This window comes from Somniosus microcephalus, chromosome 5 (genome assembly GCF_052327205.1).
Source record: "Somniosus microcephalus isolate GS21.2 chromosome 5, FLI_Smic_1.0, whole genome shotgun sequence".
NCBI classification, from domain to species: domain Eukaryota; kingdom Metazoa; phylum Chordata; class Chondrichthyes; order Squaliformes; family Somniosidae; genus Somniosus; species Somniosus microcephalus.
In genome coordinates, this window is record NC_140991.1 from 76,719,046 (window position 1) to 76,745,488 (window position 26,443).

A 26,443-nucleotide genomic window follows, 5' to 3' on the forward strand; every position below is an offset into this window, starting at 1 on the left:
TCCATCTTCGCCGCGTCTGTTCTGACGATGCCATCTTCCATACCAGTGCTTCCGACATGTCTTCCTTTTTCCTCAACCGAGGATTCCCCTCTACCGTGGTTGACACGGCCCTTGACCGTGTCTGTTCTATTTCCCGCACTTCTGCTCTCACCCCTGCCCCTCCCTCCCAGAACCACGACAGGGCTCCCCTTGTCCTCACCTTTCACCCCACCAGCCTCCACATCCAACGGATCATCCTCCGCCATTTCCGCCACCTCCAACGTGATCCCACCACCAAACACATATTCCCCTCACCTCCCCTTTCAGCATTCCGGAGGGACCGCTCCCTCCGCGATACCCTGGTCCACTCCTCAGTCACCCCCAACAGCCCCTCTCCTTCACCGGGCACCTTCCCGTGCAAGCGCAGGAGATGCAACACATGCCCTTTTACCTCCTCCCTTCCCACTGTCCAGGGCCCCAAACACCCCTTCCAGGTGAAACAGCGATTTACTTGTACTTCTTGCAATTTAATATACTGTATTCGCTGCTCACGATGCGGTCTCCTCTACATTGGGGAGACCAAACGCAGATTGGGCGACCACTTTGCGGAACACCTCTGCTCAGTCCGTAAGGGTGACCCTGAGCTTCCGGTTGCCTGTCACTTTAATTCACCGCTTCACTCCCACTCTGATCTCTCTGTCCTCGGGCTATTGCATTGTTCCAATGAAGCTCAACGTAAGCTCGAGGAACAGCACCTCATCTTTCGATTGGGCACTTTGCAGCCTGCTGGACTCAACATTGAGTTCAACAATTTCAGATAATTATCCCTGCCCCCATTTTTCATGCAGTATGATTTTTGCCATTCCCATTTGCAACAGTTTATCTTTCCTGCCTCTTACAAAAGTACAGGATGTTCTTTCTATTCCTTCCTCCCCTCCTAACCCCCGCCCCCCCCCCACCCCCCCTGTCTCTGCACCTGCTTAATATCTGTTACATCTCCAGCTTTTTCCAGTTCTGATGAAGGGTCCCAGACCTGAAACGTTAACTCTGTTTCTCTCTCCACCGATGCTGCCTGGCCTGCTGGGTATTTCCAGCATTTTCTGTTGTTATTTTATGAATTATAATTAATAATTTCAGAATATAGATAATTGAAATTAAACTTCATTAGAAATGAATAGCTTTACTATTACATCTGTAATGGACTGGGTGGTACGATAGCAAAATACTGCAGATGCTGGAAATCCGAAATAACAGAAAATGCTGGAAAAACTCAGTAGGCCAGGCAACATCCGTGGAGAGAAAAATAGAGTCGACGTTTCGGGTCGAACCCTTCTTCAAAAGATGAATTAGCATACAGTCCTTTCACTTCTGGAAACTAGGTTTGAATCAAGCCCAAACCAATGGGATGACTGCAAGGTATGAATGGTCACACATGAAACATGTTGGGACAGTCTCAATCCAGTTTGTTACTATAGTGCAAAGCCACAGTACAACATGGCTTCCAAAACTGGCAGTATCGCTCAGATACCGCAAGGGTGGTTGGTATGGGAAATGGTTAAATTTCACACTGGTGCAGCCTGGGTTGCTAGTCTGAGACTGCAGCAGACACACATTTGTGATTGAGTTAGATGATCTTCACTGGGCAGCTCGACATGCCACACCTGACTTGGAGTGCCTGAAGCAGGAAAGTGTTCCATTTGCCAGCATGGCACCTCTTGCCTTCATGAGCACACAAAGAAGGAAAAGGCTAGACCTCTATTTACACCCAGGCGCCGAGACTTCAAGATATACAACCACTTTCCTGATCACTGATTCAAACTTCACAATTATATCCAAACATGCTTCAAAATCAGTCCTTAAATGATCATACTGTGCACCCAAATTGGATTTTCTTTCTAAATCAGAATGTTGTGATTAATAAAACGACAATCATTGTGGTTTTAAGAATTAAGTTCACATCAAATACTTGGACAATACATTTACAAACTACCTGAATAAAAATGTGTATGCTTCTTCTTAGGCATAACCATGTCCAAAGCGCTGGCAATGAAGTGATTCAATACAGAGTGCTTCAAGTATGTAGCACTTGGGCTGTCTCTCCATTTCCAGGATGGGAATGCATGGTTGCTCTGTTGTACTCACTATCTCACAACTTGGGCTTCACTTTCCTCCCCTTCCCTTCTTACCTCTTCAGGCTCCTCCCGGCCGTAGAGGTACATGTCCCCGCTCCGAGGGCTGGTGTGCTAACTGTCCACTGCTTCCATCGAGCCGCGGAACAAGCCAATCCAAATCAAACCCTTTTTCTTCCCTGAACTTTCTTCTGACCGGTAACGAAAAGGCGGCTCCAAACTTCTGAGAGAAAAGAAGCTCCCCCACCCCCTCCTCTTAGTCAACGGCTGTAAATTTAGGGCTGAAGGTTCCCGAAAGCCGGCAGCGCTGTGAGTTCAAGTGAGTCAACAAGCTCACTGGGGGGTGGAGAGCAACAACTTTCAGTGAAATAACAAGAGACGTTCAGTGAAGTCCGGCTGAGACCCAGGCTGGGATGCCTTCTGGCTGTGAGTGCACTGCTGACAGGGCTGAGCCGTCAAACCCGCCCTGTAGGGTTCAACGCGAGTCTGCAGCTCGCTGCTGGAAGCACACTTGGCTCCCAAGCCTGTTTGTATCGCCGCCAGCCGGCCAGAGTCAGCACCCTCTTCTGACTGGAACAAGGTGCGTGGCCATCCGGTTCACAGCGGGCTTGTAACCGGCTCTCTCACACCGCTGACATTACCCCGGTTTCTTCGCTACAATAGTCGCTTCCATCCCTTCTATCTCTCTTCCTCTTGAACTGGACACCCACTCATTGGTTCACAACAGCAGCGCCCGATTCAGTGGGACATGGAAAGGTTGACAGAGGCAATTGTTTTTTTCTTTGCAATTGTTATGCAGCTAAAGATCACGTTGTGCCTCAATAACTAGCAATGCATGGAAAAGCAACATTAATGTTGACTAAAGGATGAGTCTGAGGCTGTCGCCATCACTTACAGTACATGATCGTATTTTTAGGTTATGAACATGGTTATCATCAACTAAAAATAGGAAGCTGCAAGTTCCCGAATCAGAGTCAAGTGGCAATCGTCACAGAATGTAGGATTTATATCTACTCAAGCCCACAGCCCTTGTGGTCGACGTGGAAATAAATGACAAATGAAAATCACAATTTTGAATTTTTCATGATCTAAGTAACTGTTAGAGAATACCTCCCCCCCCCACACACACAATTTTATACCACGGTTCACACGAACACTTCTTGTGTTTTCTCCCCTTCTCCCTTGAAGGCACTGACTTTTGCAGGGTATGGTTCCACAGGCCCTGGTACCTCACCTCAAGTGGTCATTCTTCTGGTGTGAATCTAGACAGTGAGGACGGGCTGACTTTGACCATGGTGATTTTAACAGCCCAACTTGATCTTGTTTTCACTTTTCAGGAGGTGTCAGCAGAGAGAAGCAAGAACCCAGCTGATTCTCTCTCCACCCCCACCCATTCCCCACACCACAAACATCCCAAGAGCGCTGTGTGGCCAATTACAGCACCCATATTTCCACAGTGACTGAGATCAACTAACTCAGAATAGATCAGGAATTGACTCAGCAAGCTTCCTGGTCTGTATGGCTCAGTTTAACACTGCACAATGTTAAGTGCTAACTGATCCATTGGGCCATCTCACACAACTGGGATGGAGATTTCAGGAAGGATATAGAACGTGAAAAAACAATGTACTGTAAATTTTAATCTATTTTGTAACTCACCTTATAACATAGAATATAACAAAGCACACCACACTACCCATGCTACCAGGCCAAATACACTTTTCGGACTAAGAATTTCTCAAACTATAGTTTGCAATAAACTTAAGAACGGAGTTCTCATCTTCTACATCTGGCTTCCTTCCAGATCTCTGCAGGCTTTTTCTTCCTTAGCTGGTTAGGAAGCCAAAGGCTTGACCTCAGACTCTCCCCTAGCTATCTGTACCGAGGAACTGGCCAGGCGAGCTATGAATGAAACTTCCTACTGTCCTACTATGTGTAGGTTCTGGGCAGCCAACCCCCGATAAGTTCATATGAAGCCATTCCAGGGTCTGTTACCTATCTTAGCCAGGGTGGCAGTAGGAGCACTATTGATAGCTTCACTCAGGTTCCCTGCTCCCATTGATCTGGCTAGAAGCGTAAACGTACAAGGATTGGAGTTGACTGTAATGATCCCCCATCCCTGAATTATCTACAAACACTCACTATCTCACACATAAGGAATGATTGTTTCAATCAATCAAGTACAGGAAGGTTGTTGGTGCCTGTGGAACTGTACTCCAGCAACAGTCAGTGCCTTTAGTGGAAGGGAGAAGTGTGCTTGTATGAGAGAGAAAGAAAGAAAATCTGTATAAAACTGAGAAAACAGAAAAAAACCTTAAAAAAGGTACATAAATTCCACCATCCCTTTCGCAACATTATAAGTAGCCATTCTGAAAGTATTATTGTGATGCAGCTCCTTGAATTTTGTTGCTTACTTTCCATGGAGAGAAGTTCAGGCCTGGATTAGATTGGACTTACATGTGGAAAGACACAGACAGTAACACATTTCTGAAAAAGTAAAGCACACAGTATCAACAATTTAAATGAGTGTTTTAAAGGATGGGTTGTCAAAAACACTCCCTCAAATTAGCTGCATTTCAGTGCTGTAAAAGCCCTCTACAACTACATGCAAGTTAGCCCGAAATGTTTCAAACCTGCAGCCTTCAGTATAACTTATGAGTAGCTCCAACGTAGGAGTTCAGGGAAAACCAGATCTAGATGGGCGAGTTGGAAAGCGCATGGTCCAAAATTGGGAGACTCCTGGGCTTATCAAGAGACTAGTAATGCAATAATTTCCAACCAAAGAGTGTCCTTCCAAGGCTTTGCAGGTGTATAATTATTCACTCATAATCACACTCTAGATCATCCCCTTATTAAGGCAGACTGACGGGGACATTTTTTTCTTGGGATTGGAGATAATTCTATCTTCTCTGTCTTCTCTTTCCCCTTTATGCTCCTGATCGAGGCTATCTTTCTTGGCTAGGAGGGTGTGACAGTCTTTCTTCAGAACATTCCCAGAATGGGCTATTTTACTTAAATCAAGAAGCAGCAATGCAATAGGTTCAGAATCTCTGCAGATAGGCCCAACCTTTCCTTCAGAGGTGAAATTTGGAACTCAGCTATGCTACAAGCAGCTGGAATGGTTCAGTGAGGACCCATTGTTTATGCCAGTCTCAGTTTACTTTAATGCTGTAAATCATTAGACGTTTAATTCAGAGACGCCACAGATCCACGTTGTCCCAGAAATTAGGGATTAACATTCAAGATTCCTATTCTTTCCCCCATCTGCTTCACTCATTCATCAGTAGGCAAACATCATATAAATAGTAACTCAAATAAATATATACGGTGTTTAAGTCCATTTTAGCCACTGACCTGCAAATATTGACTACAGTTGAGGGCCCAAGCTCGTAAAGGGGTGAGAGAATGTTAAAATGCTGAAAGCCAAAGGCAATTTTACAATTGAAGGGACAATTTATTACCTGAAAGTCAGTCAATATTTGTTTTTGTAACCTTAGATTGACTGCCGATATAAAAACAGAAAATCTCAAACCAAATTTGCCCTACTGAACAGGTGATAGCCAGGGTTGTACTAGTTGCTGATGTTGCCCACTGCCATTGCTCACCACCAGGCAACAGTGAAAGCTCGCCCGCATGTATAGAATTAAAAATTCCTCCATGTGATTTATCCCATTAGCATAGTCCAAGGGAAGTGGAGATTACTGATGGGATAAATGTAATGCATACAGGAATTTGTAGCCAATCATATTAAGAAATTAACTCCAAGAGAATACAGGTGTTACATTTTTTACACTAGATATTTTTGTCTTCTGTATTTCAGACTACCTCGTAAGTGAGCCCTTGCTCCCTATGTTCTTGAGAATGTTTTCACTTCTCCTGATACCCAAATCAAATTTATAGCATGCCTGGATAACCAGCAGAAAACCCTTTATGGATTATTTCAGCTATTGGATCTAGTCTGTGCCTTCATGGGATCTTCCACATCTTCAGAAAGTGGCTGAACATCACTAATGTTAGTAGAAAACATCTTAATACACTCACACAATACAGCTAAATGGATGTCACATGTGTATATTCACTTAAGAAACATCTATGAAGATTCAGTAACCAAGGAAGTAAAGTACCTAGTGATCAAAAAACACCCACACCCTCTGCTTTTAGTCTTACCATTTTACCGACAAATACACAAAAAGGTTAAAGTACACTCACACACGTCATGTGAGTATGAGTATTGAAATCACATGCCCAATAACGGTGTCCATTACTCATTTTTTACTTGCTAATGCAAAATGCAATTAGCCACATCTGGATTTCCAATTAGCCACATGTGGCTAGTGGTTAATGGCAAATGTATTGGACAACACTGCACTAATAGGATTTTCAATATGGTGAACAAAATCTTCTAGAGTGAAGTGAAAACAACTTCACATAAATACATTAGAGGCATTAAACACCTTCCGGTCGTTTAACTATTGAATATAGTTCATTCCCAGTGTAATACATTCCCAGTGTAATACACTCCCAGTGGCTGAAGAGCGCCTCCCAGAGTCGCAATGCAGATTTCGCCCACTAAGGGGCACAATGGACATGATCTTAACCGCGCGCCAATTACAAGAGAAATGCAGGGAACAGCGCCAACCACTTTACATGGCCTTCTTTGATCTCACAAAGGTCTTTGATACTGTCAACCATGAGGGATTATGGAGTGTCCTCCTCAAATTCGGCTGCCCTCAAAAGTTTGTCACCATCCTCCGCCTGCTTCACGACGACATGCAAGCCGTGATCCTGACTAACGGATCAACCACAGACCCAATTCACGTACGGACTGGGGTCAAGCAAGGCTGTGTCATCACACCAATGCTCTTCTCGATCTTCCTTGTGGCAATGCTCCATCCCACCCTCAGTAAGCTCCCCGCTGGAGTGGAGCTAACTTGCAGAACAAACGGGAAACTTTTCAACCTCCGTTGCCTCCAGTCCAGATCCAAGGTCATCCCTTCCTCTGTCGTCGAATTACAGTATGCAGACGACGCTTGCGTCTGCGTACACTCGGAGGTCGAACTCCAAACCATCATTTACACCTTCACCGAAGCGTACGAGAGCATGGGCCTTACACTAAACATCTGTAAGACAAAGGTCCTCTACCAACCTGCCCCCGCCACACAGTACTGACCCCCGATTATCAAAATCCACGACAAGGCCTTGGACAACGTGGACCACTTTCCATACCTCGGGAGCCTACTGTCAACAAGGGCAGATGTCGATGATGAAGTCCAACACCACCTTCAGTGTGCCAGTGCAGCCTTCGGTCGCCTGAGGAAGAGAGTGTTTGAAGACTAGGACCTCAAACCCGGCACCAAGCTCATGGTCTAGAGAGCAGTAGTAATACCCACCCTCCTGTAAGCTTCAGAGACATGGACCATGACCAGCAGGCACCTCAAAGCACTGGAGAGGTACCACCAACGCTGCCTCCGCAAGATCCTGCAAATCCATTGGCAGGATAGGCGCACCGACGTCAGTGTTTTCGCTCAGGCCAACATCCCCAGCACCGAAGCTTTGACCACGCTCGATCAGCTCCGATGGATGGGTCACATCGTCCACATGCCCAATACGAGACTCCCAAAACAAGCGCTCTACTTGGAGCTCTGACACGGCAAGAGAGCCCCAGGTAGGCAGAGGAAACGCTTCAAGGACACCCTCAAAGCCTCCTTGAAAAAGTGCAAAATCCCCACCGACACCTGGTAATCCTTGGCCCAAGACCGTACAAAGTGGAGGAGAAGCATCCAGGAAGGCGCCGAATACCTCAAGTCTCTTCGCCGGGAGCAAGCGGAAGCCAAGCGCAAACAGCGGAAGGAGCGCACATCAACCCAAGCACCCCACCCACCCGCCCCTTCAACCACCGTTTGCCCCACCTGTGACAGAGACTGTAGGTCCCGCATTAGACTCATCAGTCACCTGAGAACTCATTTTTAATGTGGAAGCAAGTCATCCTCGGTTCCGAGGGACTGCCTAAGAAGGAGATAGTTCATAGTATATTTTTATAGCACACTAGGTTATATTTTATAGCACGCTAGATTATAAACTGTTGAATAATAGTAATTAGACTAAACAGAAACAGCTTTTATCATCTCAAAAACAGGAGTATTTTTCTCACATACATGATTGGAATCATAGCAATAGGAAGCCATAATTTCAAAAACTTCAATTAGATCCCATCAGCTTTTTTTCCCCCAAATGAAAACAGACCAAATTTCTAAGCTTTTTCTCATAACTTAAATTCCTGATAGACTGAATTATCTTCATTGCTCAACTCTTGTATGCTAATACCATTCTTAGAATTATGTGAGTATACTATCATACAGTATTCCACACAGGCTCTGACCAAACCCTTATGCATCAACCATACAGTCTCAAAATGCTGACAATTCATAGATTAATCCATTATAATCCCTTGATCTCTTTCCTGATTAGCATGCTGTACCGCTGTTTCAAGTCATTAATATATATTTAAAAAGTAGCAAGAGTTCTTAGGTAACATACTTGTAAGCCTCTTTCCAACATGAAAAGTTTCTATTTATGGCTGCCCTCTGTTTGAGTCAACTTATCTAGCCATTAATTGAATTTGTCAAGCTTTCTGAAAATCCACTGTATTTTTCCTGTCCTTTATGCCTTTAAAAAACACCACTTAAGGATAACACCCTAGACAGTTAAATGTAGTCCTCAAGGGGTTAAATTCACAGAACAGCAGAGTTCAGAAATAGGTTAGAAGAAAGCCTGCCTTGATTTTAACTCGAAGCGTGAATCAAGCCGGTGGGGGTGGGGCAAGTGAGAAGCCCCCATGATATCGTTGGCATGAGGCCCTGGCAATTTTAACTCACGGGCCTCATTTCCATTTGACGACGAACTGCCCTCCCAGTCGCATCGGGATTTGGGCAGCCCGCCCACATGACGTGCAGAATTTCCGGCGCAACTTTTCAACAGTCTCCAGCTCTCACCCTCAATTTTTGCAGGACAAGGTGGTCTTCTCTCTCTTGCATTATGCACTAAGACAAGATCAGTCACCAAACATCATCACTCTCACCCAAGCAGACTAAAAAGCCCTGAATATCAATGGCCCAGGCAAAGCCATAAGCATCGGGCAAATTGAGGATGGCAGCCGGGTGACTCAATTTAACTGTATTTTTTTTTATCCCACAGTGCTGTTAGGGAGGGAGTTCCAGGATTTTGACCCGGCGACGATGAAGGATCGGTGATATACTTCTATGTCACGATGGTGTGTGACTTGGAGGGGAACTTGGAGGTGGTGGTGTTCCCATGCGCCTGCTGCCGTTGTCCTTCTAGGTGGAAGAGGTCGCGGGTTTGGGAGGTGCTGCCGAAGAAGCCTTGGTGAGTTGCTGCAGTGCATCTTGTTGATGGTGCACACTGCAGCCACGGTACACTGGTGGTGGAGGGAGTGGATGTTTAAGGTGGTGGATGGGGTGCCAATCATCTTCATTCATCTCAGCAAATATGCAGCAAGTTTCACATCTTCAAACTGCATTCTCAAGACTGTCACATGCAAGTGTTCAGCTTCTATCTGGAATCCTAACTTTTGTCCCTTTTTTCTTTCTTGTAGGCCCTTCTCAGCAGCAAGAGGCTACTGCAGAAGACACCTTGGAGGAGGACACTCCTCCTAAGGATGTACGGTCAGACACTCCATCCCTCCTAGATACCAGCTCCGACATTGACACTCTGAGTGGATTAGAGAGTGAGTTAGAGGGATCTGAATGTGGTGAAACACCCAGCATGAGTGAGCAGCAGCAGGTAGTGGTGGCAGGGACAATCCTTCCTTCCTTAGGCAGTCCCTCGGAACTGAGGATGGCCTGCTTCCACATTAAAAATGAGCTCGCAGGCGACTGATTAGTCCAATGCGGGACACAGTCTCTGTCACAGGTGGGGCAGACGGTGGTTGAAGGGGCGGGTGGGTGGGGTGCTTGGGTTGACGTGCGCTCCTTGCGCTTGGCTTCCGCTTGCTCCCGGCGAAGAGACTTGAGGTGTTCGGCGCCTTCCCGGATGCTTCTCCTCCACTTTGTGCGGTCTTGGGCCAGGGATTCACAGGTGTCGGTGGGGTTGTTGCACTTTTTCAAGGCTTTGAGGGTGTCCTTGAAGCGTTTCCTCTGCCCACCTGGGGCTCTCTTGCCGTGCCGGAGCTCCGAGTAGAGCGCTTGTTTTGGGAGTCTCGTATCGGGCATGTGGACAATGTGACCTGTCCATCGGAGCTGATTGAGCGTGGTCAGCGCTTCGATGCTGGGGATGTTGGCCTGAGATAGAACACTGACGTTGATGCGCCTATCCTGCCAATGGATTTGCAGGATCTTGCGGAGGCAGCGTTGTAACTGACAATCCAGGAGACAGCTCACTAAGAGGCAAGATCCTCTCCCAGCTCTGCTGAACAGGACAGAGTTGAGGACTGAAGAGGCCCAGCCATGAAATTAAAGCTGCTGAGGCCACTAGGAAAGCACCTCATAGGAGTAGTAGAGTTAGTAAACTTTCTTTAAAAAAAAATCATTGCCATTAAATTAATCACCTTTATCACATTTTGCACTTTTGTTTGCATTGTGCTTTAATAGCAGCTTGAGTTCTCATTGTCAATATGTCATTGATATAGAAGTTATCTGAATGGTTTGAATGTTCTTTAATGCAGGATGAAGGGAGTGGTGAAGTATATAACAGGACTGTTAAGCAGAGGGTCTATGTGTAAATTTTCAGGGCAGGGGAATGTGGTCACTGGAATTGCTGTACAATTAGCTCTTGGTGCAAGGCATTGAGATGGCCCTTCTTTTTCGACTGCTTCCTTGTCTTCCCCATGGTCTTCCTCGTCCATGGAGGACTGCTGCTACTCTTGCGCCTCCTCGAAATACAGGCCTCTCTCTAGGGCGAGGTAGTGCAGTGTGCAGCACACCACTATGACATGAGAGACTCTTTGTGGGCCATACAGTAAGGAGCTCCTAACCTTGTTGAGCCATCTGAACCTTTGTTTCAGCATCCCTAAGGTGTGCTTAATAATGATCCTGGTGATTAGCTGTCTTTTATTGCACCTGTGATGCCCAGGCATGGTGGGTTTGCAACAGGGTGTCATGAGCCACATGTGTAGAGGGTATCCCTTGTCCCTAAGCAGCCATCCTACTGTGTTCCTGGGAGGGTCGAATATTGGGGGGGGATGGTAGGCAGTTGTAGGATAGATGCATCGTGACAGCTGCCTGAGTACCTTGTAGAAACTTGTATGATACTGTTTCTGTGATCGGACACTAGCAGACATTAATTGAGTTGTAGCCTTTTCTATTGACCAATGCTGCTGGCTGGTGTTCTAGTGCCATGATTTTCTGTTCCACCACCTCTGCTGGTAATCTGTTCCACAACTCTATCACCTACTTATTGTCTGATGTCTTATTTTCCATTGATACTCTTAGTATCAAACTGGGTGCCCTAGTCCTCTAATTCAGCATATGACAGCACTTTCCTGCTTCCGAACTCTCTAACCCTATGAGAAGTTTATAAAAAAAGACCTTGATCAAGTTCACCCTCTGCCTGTCCAGAGAGTAACAGCCCCCGGTGGACAATGTTTCCTCATAACTCAGCTCTCTAAATTCAGGAATCGGCCTCATATCGAACTCCCAACAATAATTCTACATTGCATGACACCCCTCCTCTACTTTTGGATAAGTGTCAGCCAGTTTAAAATAAACAGATTAACACAGCATTAAAATTAAAAGAACTGTTTTCAAAATCATTAAAGCATCCATCCACTATAGCACCAAAAGCAATTTCTAGCATACAGTACTAGAGTGCCTATGCAGGCATAGGTTCTTTGTGGTAAATCGCTGCCGCAATTACCCACACAAAAATAGAAGCTGCTCAATGAAATTCGTTCTACGTGAACTGCTTTGCAACGGTTCTGGGAGGTAATAAGGCACTAAATAAATACAAGGGGCCAGATTTTGCTGGAGCAGGGCATCTCGCTGCGTCCCCCATCAGTTAGACTTACAATTGCTCATTTAGGTTTTAAAACAGAGAAGGAGGGTGAACTAGAGTGGGTAAATTCAATGTAAGATCAGGTACAGAAAGAGAAATAAAGAGGGAGAAAGCAAGATTGGATTGAGAGTGAAAAAAGGCAGAAAGGAAAAGTAAGAAAAACATTTATAAATGAAAAATTAGACATTTTTAAAATCTCCAACTAAAATTCACAACTTGAAGGAATGAGATTCTACACTTATTGTTTACTTTTTGGGCAAGAGAGGTTGATTGGCAGTCATTACAATTATCACGTCTTTAAAAGGGTACTTACACTAGTAATTGCTAGACTGGGCAATTAATGTGCAAATGCAGCGACTTCATGAAAATCACAGGGCGGTTAAGCATGAGATGCAATTTTAGCGAAGCTACCAACAGAGCAGCGCAAATCGGCCAGCAACTTGTGGTGATTCGCTAAATACGGGGTATCTCTTCCTCGCTACAAGTCGCTGAGCAATTTACACATTAATAACTATATGCATCATTCACATGTCATTATTTTTTCAGCAAAATCTGGGCCATGATCTTTTTCTTCATCCCATCCCCAAACAGTAATGCTGAGGTTGAGGATGGCATTAAACAGGAAATTAGAGAAGCGTGCAATAAGGGCACAGCAGTTATCATGGGTGACTTTAATCTACATATAGATTGGGCTAACCAAATTAGTAACAATACTGTGGAGGAGGAATTCCTAGAGTGTGTACGGGATGGTTTCCTGGACCAATATGTTGAGGAACCAACTAGAGATCAGGCCATCTTAGACTGGGTATTATGTAATGAGAAAGGATTAATTAGCAATCTTGTTGTGCGAGGCCCCTTCGGGGGGAGCGATCATAATATGATAGAATGCTTCATTAAGATGGAGAGTGAAGTAGTTGACTCAGAGACTAGGGTCCTGAATTTAAATAAAAGGAAACTACGTTGGTATGAAGCACGAGTTGGCTAGGATGGATTGGGGAACGTTACTTAAAGGGTTGACGGTGGATAGGCAATGGCAAATATTTAAAGATCGCATGGATGAACTACAGAATTTGTTCATCCCTGTTTGACATAAAAATAAAACAAAAAAGGTGGCTCAACCGTGGTTAACAATAGAAATTAGGGATAGCATAAGATCCAAGGAGAGGACATATAAATGGGCCAGAAAAAGCAGCAAACCTGAGGATTGGGAGTAGTTTAGGATTCAGCAAAGGAGGACAAAGGGTTTAATTAAGAGGTGGAAAATAGATTATGAGAGTAAGCTTGCAGGGAACATAAAAACTGACTGCAAAAGCTTCTATAGATATGTGAAGAGAAAAAGATTGGTGAAGTCAAGCGTAGGTCCCTTGCAGTCAGAATCAGGGGAATTTATAATGGGGAACAAAGAAATGGTTGACCAATTAAATACATACTTTGGTTCTGTCTTCACAAAGGAGGACACAAATAACCTTCCAGAGATGTCGGGGAACATAGGGTCTAATGAGAGGGAGGAACCGAATGAAATCAGTATTTGTAGGGAAATGGTGGTAGGGAAATTGATGGGCTTGAAGGCCGATAAATCCCCAGGGCCTGATAATCTTCATCCTGGGGTACTTAAGGAAGTCGCCCTAGAAATAGTAGATGCATTGCTGATCATCTTCCAAAATTCTATAGACACTGGAACTAATAACTAATAACTAATAACTAATAACTAATAACACTAATCCCATGGATTGGAGGATAACTATTGTAACCCCACTATTTAAAAAAGTGGTAGAGAGAAAACGGGGAATTATAGACCAGTAAGCCTGACATCGGTAGTGGGAAAAATGCTAGAGTCCATTATAAAAGATGTAATAGCAGCACTTGGAAAACAGTGACAGGATCGCAGGATCGGACAAAAAGTCAACATGGATTTACAAAAGGTAAATCATGCTTGACTAATCTACTGGAATTTTTTGAGGATGTAACTGGTAGAATAGATAAGGGAGAACCAGTGGATGTGGTGTATTTGGACTTTCAGAAGGCTTTCGATAAGGTCCCGCATAAGAGATTAGCGTGCAAAGTTAAAGAACATGGGATTGGGGGCAAGGTACTGACTTGGATAGAGAACTGGTTGGCAGACAGGAAGCAAAGAGTTGGAATAAATGGGTCTTTTTCCGAGTGGCAGGCAGTGATTAGTGGGGTATCGCAGGGATCGGTGCTAGGACCCCAGCTATTCACAATATACATTAATGATCTAGACGAGGGAACTAGATGTATTGGGCCAGAAATTCAGATCGGGGGCTTGCCGCGCGTGCAAGCCCCTGATATGCACTTACCCGACGCGCTGGCCATTGACCTCCAGGGACGCCTGGAATTCGATTTTGAAAAAGAAGAATCCCGGGCAGCGTATGACGTCACGCCGCCCAGGAGTGCAGCCAGCGCGAAGCCTGTAGCGCGCTGTGCAACTGAGACACGCCCTTGAGGTCTCAGTTTAACAGGACACGCCCCCAATGTTTCTGCCAAGCTGCTAAGCATTTTTACATGCAAAGCAGCAGTTTAAATAGGTTTTTGGAAGTTTTTTGAAGATTTTGGTAACTTTTATAAACTTTTAAAAATGTTTACATTATTTTGAAGAATCTGAAGTAGTTTTAAACAGAATTAAAGCAATTTAAAGACTTTTAAAAGAATTTTTTTAATTCCATTTATTTATTTAGCAATGTCGTCGTCATACGTGTCTTCACACTGTTCCCTTTGGGGAACTGTATGAAGTGGTGGAAGGATTTATGGCCATGATTAACGCTCATTCCGTGACCGTAACCATCTTTGAACCAGCCATTAGGGCGGTTAGTCCTATGGCGGGAGGGTTTTACGGGCTCCCACAAGCTATACAAGGAGGGGGGGCCACCCACACCCACGGACGCAAATATCCCACTGGATGTCAACCCAGAATTTAGAGCCGGAGCTCCGACTCCACTTGCCGGGACTGCCTGGAGCGGGGTTCGAAACCCTACCCTGATCTGGCCCAGCGGCGGGGATCCTACCGCTATGCCAAAGGCCCAATCTGATTAGCAAAGTGAAATGGCTGGAATGAGCACAATTCACGGCATTAAAAGAACTCACAATTGAACTGATGATGACCTCAGCAATCTCCTCAAGGAGGTGGAGGCGCAGCGCCTGCTCATCATTGGTAATGAGAAGTCAAAGGCGCCGCAAAAAGGGCAGATGATAGCTTGGTCTTTCAAGTGGCAGCATAGGGCTCCAGTCACGGGGAGGGAAAAGGCGCAGGAAACGTATGGGTGTCACCTTTTGTGCGGAGTGGGCCTTTTGCGTAGCAGTAAGCATCCCTGCCGCTGGGCCAGAAGGAGTAGGGTTTCGAACCCCACTCCAGACAATCCCGGCAAGTGGAGTCGGAGCTCCAACTATAAATTCTGGGTGGACATCCAGCGGGATACTTGCGTCCGTGGGTGTGGGTGGCCCCCCCCCTCAGATGGGTTGTGGGAGCCCGTAAAACCCTCACGCCATAGGACTAACCACCCTAATGGCTGGTTCAAAGATGGTTACGGTCACGGAATGAGCGTTAATCACGGCCATAAATCCTTCCACCACTGTTCCTGAAAGGGAACAGTATGAGGATACGTACGACGATGACCTCTTGCGCAATGCACCTCCTTGGACCCTCAGTCGCAGATGCGAGGGGGCAAATCGTGCAATTGTTAAATTTTTCATTTTATTGACATGTAAAATGTTGGCCCAGTAATTCCCTTCCAAATGCGCGAGTACGGTCGGGGTACTTACGCGTCTGGCCGGAGGAAATGCCGGTTTTCAGCATGCACAGTGCATGTGGGGAAAACCGGCATTTCCTGTCCTCTGAACGAAGGGGTTCAGAGGCAGAACGCGTGCGACTGCACAGGCAGCGCGTGCGCAGTAAAATTCGCCGCTTTCATTCATGCTTTCAGTGTGGTCAAGTCCTTACAACTTACACATGAAAAAAGCATGGGTACAGTTGCTCCAGAGGCTGCGGAGGAAGATATTTCTTATCGTGGAGCTTCTGAAAGTATGTATGTCTGTATATATTCCTTTGCGTGTTATGTATATATTCCTTTACTTATGTGTATGAATGTATTATTTAATTATGACTTTCAGAGAAAGTAACTTATTGGAAAATCATAATTAAAAGCATACATTCATACACATAAGTAAAGGAATATAAAACATACATACATATACGTAAGGGAATATATGCGGACATACATACATAATTACTTATTACTGATGAAAAGTTTCTTTCTTAAAAGTGCTGGAAATGTTACATTACTCATTTTAGAACACTCATTTTCACATTCCATTCACACAGCCACAATTGCTCCTTCTACCTACCGTTCTGAAAACCCGTTTAAAAAAAAAAATTTAAACTTTAAAACTTACTTAAAATTTCTTAAAATAACTTCCCTCCCTTTCCCAAACAAAAATATTGCCTTTCAGAAGCTCCACGATAAAATATATCTTCCTCCGCAGCCTTGGAACAACTTTACACATGCTTTTTTCAAGTGTAACTTGTAAGGACTTACCCTCACTGAATCCATGAATGAAATCGACGAAGTTCACTGCGCAAGCGCTGCCTGTGCAGTCGCACGCGCTGTGCCTCTGAACCCCTTCGTTCAGAGGACTGCAAATGCCGGCCTTCCCCGCATGCGCTGTGCATGCTGAACGCCGGCATTTCCATCGGCCAGGTGCGTGAGTACCCAGACCGTACTCACGCATTTGGACCCGAATTTCTGGCCCAATATCTCCAAGTTTGCAGACGACACAAAGCTGGGTGGGCGTGTGTGCTGTGAGGAGGATGCAGAGAAACTCCAGTATGATTTGGACAGGTTGGGTGATTGGGCAGATGCATGGCAGATGCAGTATAATGTGGATAAATACGAGGTTATCCACTTTGGTGGCAAAAACAGGAAGACAGATTATCTGAACGGCAATAGATTGGGAAAAGGGGAAGTGCAATGAGACCTGGGTGCCCTTGTGCACCAGTCGCTGAAGGTAAGCATGCAGGTGCAGCAGGCGGTTAAGAAGGCAAATGGTATGTTGGCCTTCATAGCGAGAGGATTCAAGTACAGGAGCAAGGATGTCTTGCTGCAGTTGTACAGGGCCTTGGTGAGACCACACCTTGAGTATTGTGTGCAGTTTTGGTTGCCTTATCTGAGGAAGGATGTTCTTGTCATGGAGGGAGTGCAGCGAAGATTCACCAGACTGATACCTGGGATGGCAGGAATGACACGAGGAGAGATTGGGTCGATTAGGCTTATATTCGCTGGAGTTTAGAAGAATGAGAGGGGATCCTATTGAAAATTATAAATTCTAACAGGACTTGACAGACTAGATGCATGAAGGATGTTCCCGATGGTGGGGGAGTCCAGAACCAGGGATCACAGTCTAAGGATAAGGGGTAAGCCATTTAGGACTGAGATGAGGAGGAATTTCTTCACCCAGAGGATGGTGAACCTATGGAATTCTTTACCACAGAAGGCAGTTGAGGCCAATTCATTAAATATATTCAAGAAGGAGTTAGATATATTTCTTAAGGCTAAAGGGATCAAGGGATATGGGGAGAAAGCAGGGACAGGGTACTGAATTTGGATGATCAGCCAGCATCTTGTGAAGGAATGCACCATATTCAGAAAAATGCACCATCCTACAAAATAATTCTGGCCTTTTTAACATGACAGACTGGGCTTGAAAATCTGGAAACCTAACAATGGAGAAGCTGTGAACAGCATACAGGCTATTGAGATAAGATAAGTTGTTGACACTGAATCAATAGCCTTATTGAAACAGGATGTTGGAGGCTCCTGACGTCTGCGTCTTTGGAAAAAAGACAATGGTACACCCAGTTAAGGTGTTTTAAAGTACACTTTGTAAACAAACACAGAAAATTAAGAAACATATGCCTTCATGGGAATGGCATCAAGTGGGGGAGGCATCAGCCATCTCATTGTTTTTGTGTTGAACTTGGAACACCTAGGAGACACGATTCTGTGTTGCAACCAGCTGAGGTGACTTAAGAATTGCACAGAAGACTTTGGTAAGAATGACATCAAATAGATACACCTGCTCCACACCATTTTTTATTATAAGCTTCAAACACCTAAGGGTAGAGACATAATTCTTAATGCTACCAGCTGAACTGACTGTAAGAATAGAAGGGGTCAGCAGAAAAATGACTAGAGATAATTAGCTTACATCAACAGAAAACTTCAAAGGAAATACCACTGCAAGAGGGTATAAAAATTGAACTTTCAAATGGGATGATAGATTCGCTGTAAAGGGGCAAAGCGATTCTCGGCTTCAGAGCTAGCTCTGTAAGTCTTCAACTCTTTGTATCTTGGGGATCAAAGGATTGTATTTGATTTTGGTGGATATCCTGCAATAAAACTTTAAGAACTGTAAAACTAGCGAAGTTAAGATTTGAGAATAAGGATCTCTGATAATAAGATTGTGAAAGCTTTTGTATTTGGAACCGTTAATGTTGCGATTGAAACACCAACTGTAAATTACATGTCGGTTCTTTAATCTATGTATTTTTAGAATTGTCTCACATAGTTCTTCTGTATCAAACTCCCGAACTCAATCTCTGTACAATCTTTGGTGAGGAGTTGCAGAATTCTGGGGGAGTTTTCCGGACCCTCATAATATCCAGAACGTTACAGTCTAGCTAAACTTATTGCAATGCTCCATCTCACCCTCAGTAAGCTCCCCACTGGAGTGGAGCTAATTTACAGAACAAACAGGAAACTGTTCAACCTCTGTCACCTCTAGTCCCGATCCAAGTTCGTCCCATCCTCTGTCGTTGAATTACAGTATGCAGATGATGCTTGCGTCTGCGCTCACTCGGAGGTCGAACTCCAAACCATCGTAAACACCTTCACCGAAGCATACGAGAGCATGGGCCTTACACTAAACATCCGTAAGACAAAGGTCCTCTACCAACCTGCCCCCACCACACAGTGCTGCCCCCCGATTATCCTTTCCTTTAGGGAGAGATAGTCTGGACCTTTAGACCCAATTAAGCGTCTTTAGGATTTGATTACCTGTAACTGTAGTTGAAAGTGAACGTCTGGGGAATACACCTGATCCGGGGTAGCCCTAAAGGGGCTAGGACTAGTCATTATCCTTCAGTTGGCGCCCAGCGTGTGTGTTAACGAGTTGATACAGAACCTATACTTATATTTACATCTATATCCATCTTGTAGATTGTTAAGTATAGAAGGAGTGTTTTACTGACAGTGGAACTAAGACCCAGATTTAAGTCTCTAGAGATGACAAGTCCCTGATCAGGCCTTGTAGAACTTAAATCAGAACCCCCTCAATATACCATTGAGGTCTAGAAATTTCTTATAAAGTTCATATTAAACCCTAACCGAGGTTAGGTCCTGACGAAATGGCAAACCCTATCATAATTGGCCAAGTCTTTTTATTAGGAAATTCCAACGATTGCTTTATTAGGGGAAATAATGCTATCCCTGTACCTCCACAAAACCAAGTGATAGTTTTTGAAATAGAAGGCTTTGATGCCAATGGAGCCATTAGAACTCATGGCACGATTGATGTTGATTCCCAGAACCAGGGGATACAAAATATCTGGTGGGATAATCAAACAAATATTCCAAATCCACTAAATTCCTTAATGATAAGGTGCACACCTGCACAATTGGGAGGCCTAATGAACGGTGCCCAACAAGGTGGTGGCAACCATGGACGAATAGTAGTACCTGGAGCAGCCTATGCTCCTGGGGGCCATGGATTCTGGTTAAGGTGGCAAGCTCATGATGAAATAAATGACCAGCATCTTCGAGAAAACTATAGACAGCTTAGAATCCATTATAATCAATGCTGACAGGCTCTAGCTCAATCTTATCTAAATGCTGGAGGCGCAATGATTACTGGTCCAGTAAGCCAACCCCAGAAACCACACATTACGCCCCTAGGTCAAGTAAACCTGAGCTCTATCTACACAATTTGTGGTAGACCGGGAAAAACCAGCCAGGAAAAAACCTGTTGGATTCTAACTAACCTTGATAAATTGGAAACCTGTTGCCAAGATTGGAATGCCCAACACCTGAGGCAACTACTGCAAATGATACTAAGTTCAGACTTAATTTCCCCATTAAACCAGTGTAACAACTGGGTTCAAATATACACCTATGTTCTCACGGCAACTCAGGGAGGGCATGTAATGGGTTCCATCAAGGAAATACTCACTAATACAGCCACAACTAAAGGGCTGGTAGCTGCCTACAGATTAGGCAAAGTATTTACACAGGATAACTGGGATATTGTCCATGGTTGCCTGGCCAATCAATATCAAAATACAGCCTTCAAACTTGCCTGTGAGGGTGCTCTAAATGATTATCGAGATAACCAACAAAGATGGGATAATGTCAATCGCATTATCCAATTAAATCATGACCTCTTAGGTCTACCCCAAACTAAACCTATAATGAGATCAGAAACTAGGGATAAAAAAACCGGAAAAGGTATCTTTGGTACTCAGAAACAAGGACTGTATAGACCCAAGTCTCAAGTCCACCCCGCCCAGACACAAACTCGTGGCTCGGGACCCCCAAGAGGGTATTCCAGAAGGTTTACACCCCCAACTCGCCCACAATATGAGAAAGATTCCTCCCTGGAAAGATGGGATAGACGAGGGGCTCAACCTTGAAAGGAAAGCGAAGGAAAGTGGACTCCCTATGGGGACAGCTTTTACACTGGCCAAAACTATCAGAGATCCATGGGAGGATATCGGGAAAGCCGAAATGGGGATCAAAAAGATTCCTGACAGAACCAACGTCCACCGCAACAGGAAGATAGTCAAGATAATAAACGGTCCGACAAACCCCTTAAGGGATCTGGAAAACATGAAATCCCCAAGAGGGAGGAAGAAAAATCAGTTAAAATAATTAAAGACAAAGCAGCAAATGAAACTCAGGATCCTGAGGATGAACAATCCCAGGATTCAAGGCCTGGCACCCAGCCAGGGCCTCTTGAATTCCCCTATGCCCTGGCAACCTTGCCCACAAACACACAAGTGAAGGCCCTGTTTGATACAGGAGCTGATTACACTGTAATGCATCCTGCAATTATAAAAACTAAGTGGACAGATTTGGGGAGCCCAATTTGTAAAAGACCATTAGGGGGTGATGCGCCTCAATAACTTCAAGACTCAAAGTTAACTGAATAAAACAAGGCTTTTATTAGCAAAGAAAGATGCCTGTGTCTTCACCTAGCTTCACCTAGCATTCTGCTGTTCTGCTGCAAGACAAGCCTGGGCTTGTCTTAAGTAGGGCCAGGTATGGGCGGAGCCGACACATCCAATGGCGAGAAAGGGGGCGGTGCACTATATACAACACAAGGTAAAACACCGGAGCAGGCAATACAATATATGTAGTTAAATACAGAGTCTGATGAATGACATATTTCATCACAGGGGGATTCACACAAGACAAAACCAAAATAATTAATTTTTACTAAATATCTATTACTATATATGGAATTACGGTGACCCTAGATGTAGGACTGGTACCACAATTGGCCTGTTCCCTCATTATAGGACAACCAGACATGAAACATTACCTTAAAATCTCAACCAGACCTGTAGAAGCATCCACAGACCAAGATGACAGGAAAAAACATGTTCGGACACAACTTGATCGAATTTGCCTAGAGGGGGGAGGCAAAGACCTCCTCGAGCAACTCATTAATATAGATACTACCCTTTTCTACAACACCATCCAAATCAATGTGGAAAGATAGACATCAAACCCCACCCACTTGATGCTGGCTGGCACAAACTTGAAAAACAGTGGCTTATTCAAGACCACAAAGGAAAAATAGATCTCCTAACAACGCTCAAAGAACTAACAGAATAAGGTGTCTTAATCAAAATGGCATCTAGAACTAATTCACCATTGTTTGGTGTTGCTAAACCAGATGGGAGGTGGAGATTAGTGGTCGATTATACAGCCTTAAATAGGGTAACGGCCCCACATACTGCACAACAGCAAAATTCCACAGCCTTTCACTCTGGAATCACGAGGGAAAAATATAAATCTTGTATTGATCTAGCAAACGGCTTCTGGTCACATCCAATCGAAAAAGCTGATTGACCAAAAACAGCGATGACTGGACCCGATTGTTATCAGTACTACTGGACCAGATTGCCCCAGGGATTTCAAAACAGTCCCGTTCTCTTTTCAGCCCACATCATTGACCTTTTAAAAGACCTACACGTCAATTCTTATGTGGATGATATATATCTGTCACATGAAAATCTCCAAGAGCACTTGAAAGCCATTGATAGTGTTTTATCCAGACTTACAACTGCTGGGTACTTAATCAACATAAAAAAGAGTCAACTAGTTAGGGAAGAGGTAGATTTTCTGGGCCTGTGAATAACTGGACACGGTAGAGGATTAACTCAATCCTATAAAGAAAAATTAGCCACCATTCAATATCCTAAAACTCTGAAAAATCTGTAAGCAAGTTTAGGACTCTGAATTTTGCTCGATCCTTTACGCCAACCTTTGCTGAGCTCTCAGCACCCCTGTATGCTAGAGTGGGCGGAGCAGCAAAAGGACCATTCATATTTTCACCAGGCGATTACTCAAAATTGCAACAATTATGCTGAGAGGTACAAAAAGCCATAGACCTGGAACAGAGGGACCTACAAGTTCCCCTCAATATTCATCTCAGGTCATCACCTAAAGTGGCAGTTGCAGTTTTCTATAATGAAAAGAGAATAGTGCCCATTCAGTTCCATTCTTATAACTTTTCCAATGTCGAAAGGAGGTACGTTAAAAAAGAAAGGGTCATGACTATGGTAGTCCAATGCCTCATCAAGGCACAAACCCTTCAAGGGAAATACCCCATTACCATCTATACTGAGATTCCCAATTTAAGATCAGTATTGAGGATGGCCTCTGATGAAAAAAGAGCCACCCAGATCCGATATGATAAATGGGCATCATTCTTGAATGATCCTACACTCATTTTTAAAATCCTCTCCCCAGAAATGGACTTAGAGCATCTCCCCATCATGGAGGATGATGATACGGAGGAGGGAATCGGACAAATACCTATGAGACCGCTTATAGAGTACCATCAAGTCATTTACTGTGATGGATCTTCAATGGCGATTAAAAAAGGGACATCCCAACAATCCTCAGCAGGGATGGGGATAGTAGTAGGGGCTTTGAGATTCCTATTCTTTTTATCCAGAAGAATTACTGTCCATACCCCTTGGCCATAAGACAGCGCAATATGCTGAAGCCGCAGCATTACGGTATGTTTTAGAAAAGTCAGACCCTATTAAACCCACACTAATCTGTACGGATAGTGACTACTGTAAAAAAGGATATAACCAAGATCTAGTTTTCTGGGAACAAACAAATTTTACCAATCATAAGGGTAAACCCATAAAACATAAGACATTGTGGGAAGACATTCTCCGTTCGAGAATAGAGAAACAGAATTGTCAGATGATTCATGTAAACGGGCATACCACTGGGACAGTACACTCAAAAGGAAACAGTCTTGCAGACGAACAAGCGAAACGTTCGGTCTGCATGACACCCCCTCGAGAGGGGCCTGCCAATATTAGTGTAATCACTAAGGCAGAACAGGCAGCTAATCAGGATGAGGAACTGATTCAGCTATTAGTCCCAACAAAAGAGAATCCACCAGGATAGCCACCAAAGTACTTTTACTCGGAAACCCCTACGGGTATTGTGCTAGTTAAGTTGCCCAAGGGAACCGAGAAGTACCCCCGAGACACAAACGAGAAAAGCTTGTAAAAGAAGCTCACGAGGGCATAGGTCAAGCACATTGTGGTGCCAGAACAACATTCTGCAAATTGACCCCCTTATATTGGTGGCCAGGCATGCTTAACGCCTGTAAAATATACTTGGCAAATTGTGAGCCACGTTATTTAACCAATAAGTCATCACTAATTAAGCCACCACCATTGGCTCCTGTGAAAGCTGATGAGCCAATGGGAAAATTCTTTATTGACTTTATTGGACCACTTCCCCCATCTTTGGGATACAGACATGTTCTCGTTTGTGTAGATGGATGCACTTCCTTCTGCTGGCTGGTCCCCACAAAAACTGTTTTGGAAAACACACTCGCCAATGCTATTACTGACATAATTACTGTAGCTGGTGCACCCAAAATTATACACTCCGATCAAGGCAGAGCCTTTGTATCCAAGGTCTTCAAAGACTACTGCGAACAAAAGGGGATTGGGTTAGAGCACAGCACGCCATGTCATCCGCAATCAGCGGGGCTGGTGGAATGTAAAAACCAGGAAGTAAAAAAGCTATTGGTCAAACTGTTGAGAACCAGGGGAAATAAGTGGACCACCGTCATTCCGGAGGTGCAGCTATCACTTAATAATGTGCCCGCATCTGCATCAGGGACAGTGTTCCCTAAAACTCCATATTATCTGATGTATGAGGTTGAGATGCATACACAGCTTACCCATAGTTCTTTTATTGCCTCTACACTCTCTGAGTCCTTGACCCGACAGCGACAGTTTGATTTTAAAAAAGTAACTGAGGAGATTCATTAAATTGATCAGAGGATAAGGGAGGCAAATAGGCAGAAAAAATTGACAAACAAAGCATGGCAACCCCTCATAGGAGAATGGGTACAGGAAAAGAAGTTCGAGCAAAAACCTAGTTTAAGACCGAAGTAGAAAAAACCTGTTCAAATACATTCTGTTATTAATGAAAGAACAGTTAAAATACATATTAATCAGCTGAATGGCAAGCATATTCTTAAAACTGTCTCCATAGACAATCTCAAAAGATGTGCTGCGGGATACCAAAATGGAGGAACAATACAAGGTGCAGTCGTACACTGTCTTTCAAGACCCAGCTTGGAGCATGACACAGGAAATGGATGCGATCGAATTACTGACTTCAGTCAGACGGTGTCGCCGACTCCCCCACATGATGCTTGGCAACACCTTATGAATTGGATTCGCGAAAAGCAACAACCGAAACAAGGAAAGATCAATGAGTTATTTCAATGAAGGAGGAAGGCACCGCAGATGAAGAAGGAATCAACTGAGCGCCTGGCAAGGCCTTTATGAAAACAAGAATCTGTCCACACGCCGGATCGAAGGAACAGCATGTCAAGCTTCAGCTAGTTCCAAATGACGTCTCCTTGATTCATATGAATAACTCACCTCTACGGAACATACATCTGCCGACTGGACATTCTAAGTACATGTTGTTTCACTAATTGCATGACAATGTACCTATCATCCTTTTAAATTGTGTTCAACTAAAAATAAGGCAAAACATTGTCCTAGGATGACTTAAAAGGAATTTTCATGTAGCACATAATTAGGCTTTTGTGAAATTAATGTGCTATTGTAACCTTATTAGTAACATTGACCAAACTCTATCTGGATGCTCGAGTTCATTTTTTGGTCAAAAAGGGAGTGTAAAGGAATGCGCCATATTCAGAAAAATGCACCATCCTATGAAATAATTCTGGCCTTTGTAACGTGACAGACTGGGCTTGACAATCTGGAAACCTAACAATGGAGAAGCTGTGAACAGCATACAGGCTATTGAGATAAGATAAGTTGTTGACACTGAATCAATAGCCTTATTGAAACAGGAAGTTGGAGGCTCCTGACGTCTGCGTCTTTGGAAAAAAGACAATGGTACACCCAGTTAAGGTGTTTTAAAGTACACTTTGTAAACAAACACAGAAAATTGAAAAACATATGCCTTCATGGGAATGGCATCAAGTGGGGGAGGCACCAGCCATCACATTGTTTTTGTGTTGAACTTGGAACACATAGGAGACATGATTCTGTGGTGCAACCAGCTGAGGTGACTTAAGAATTGCACAGAAGACTTTGGTAAGAATGACATCAAATAGATACACCTGCTCCACACCATTTTTTATTACAAGCTTCGAACACCTAAGGGTAGAGACATAATTCTTAATGCTACCAGCTGAACTGACTGTAAGAATAGAAGGGGTCAGCAGAAAAATGACTAGAGATAATTAGCTTACATCAACAGAAAACTTCAAAGGAAATACCGCTGCAAGAGGGTATAAAAATTGAACTTTCAAATGGGATGATAGATTTGCTGTAAAGGGGCAAAGCGATTCTCGGCTTCAGAGCTAGCTCTATAAGTCTTCAACTCTTTGTATCTCGGGGATCGAGGTATTGTATTTGATTTTGGTGGATATCCTGCAATAAAACTTTAAGAACTGTAAAACTAGCGAAGTTAAGATTTGAGAATAAGGATCTCTGATAAGATTGTGAA

The 26,443-nt window shown here is 44.1% G+C and overlaps 1 protein-coding gene across 5 annotated transcripts in view; it reads right to left on the reverse strand.

The window, feature by feature from the left end:
* The window catches only part of LOC147117127 (voltage-dependent L-type calcium channel subunit beta-2-like), a 269,572-nt gene that overhangs the window by 160,053 nt on the left and 83,076 nt on the right, over window positions 1-26,443 (reverse strand). The window contains exon 1 of one of the 5 annotated variants that reach the window (XM_085987842.1): window positions 2,166-2,866. The exons of the other annotated variants lie outside the window; for them this stretch is intronic. Coding sequence (XP_085843968.1) covers window positions 2,166-2,198 — 33 coding nt within the window. The 5' untranslated portion in view covers window positions 2,199-2,866. Of the gene's footprint in view, window positions 1-2,165; window positions 2,867-26,443 lie in introns of those variants that run through there. 5 annotated transcript variants of the gene reach the window in all.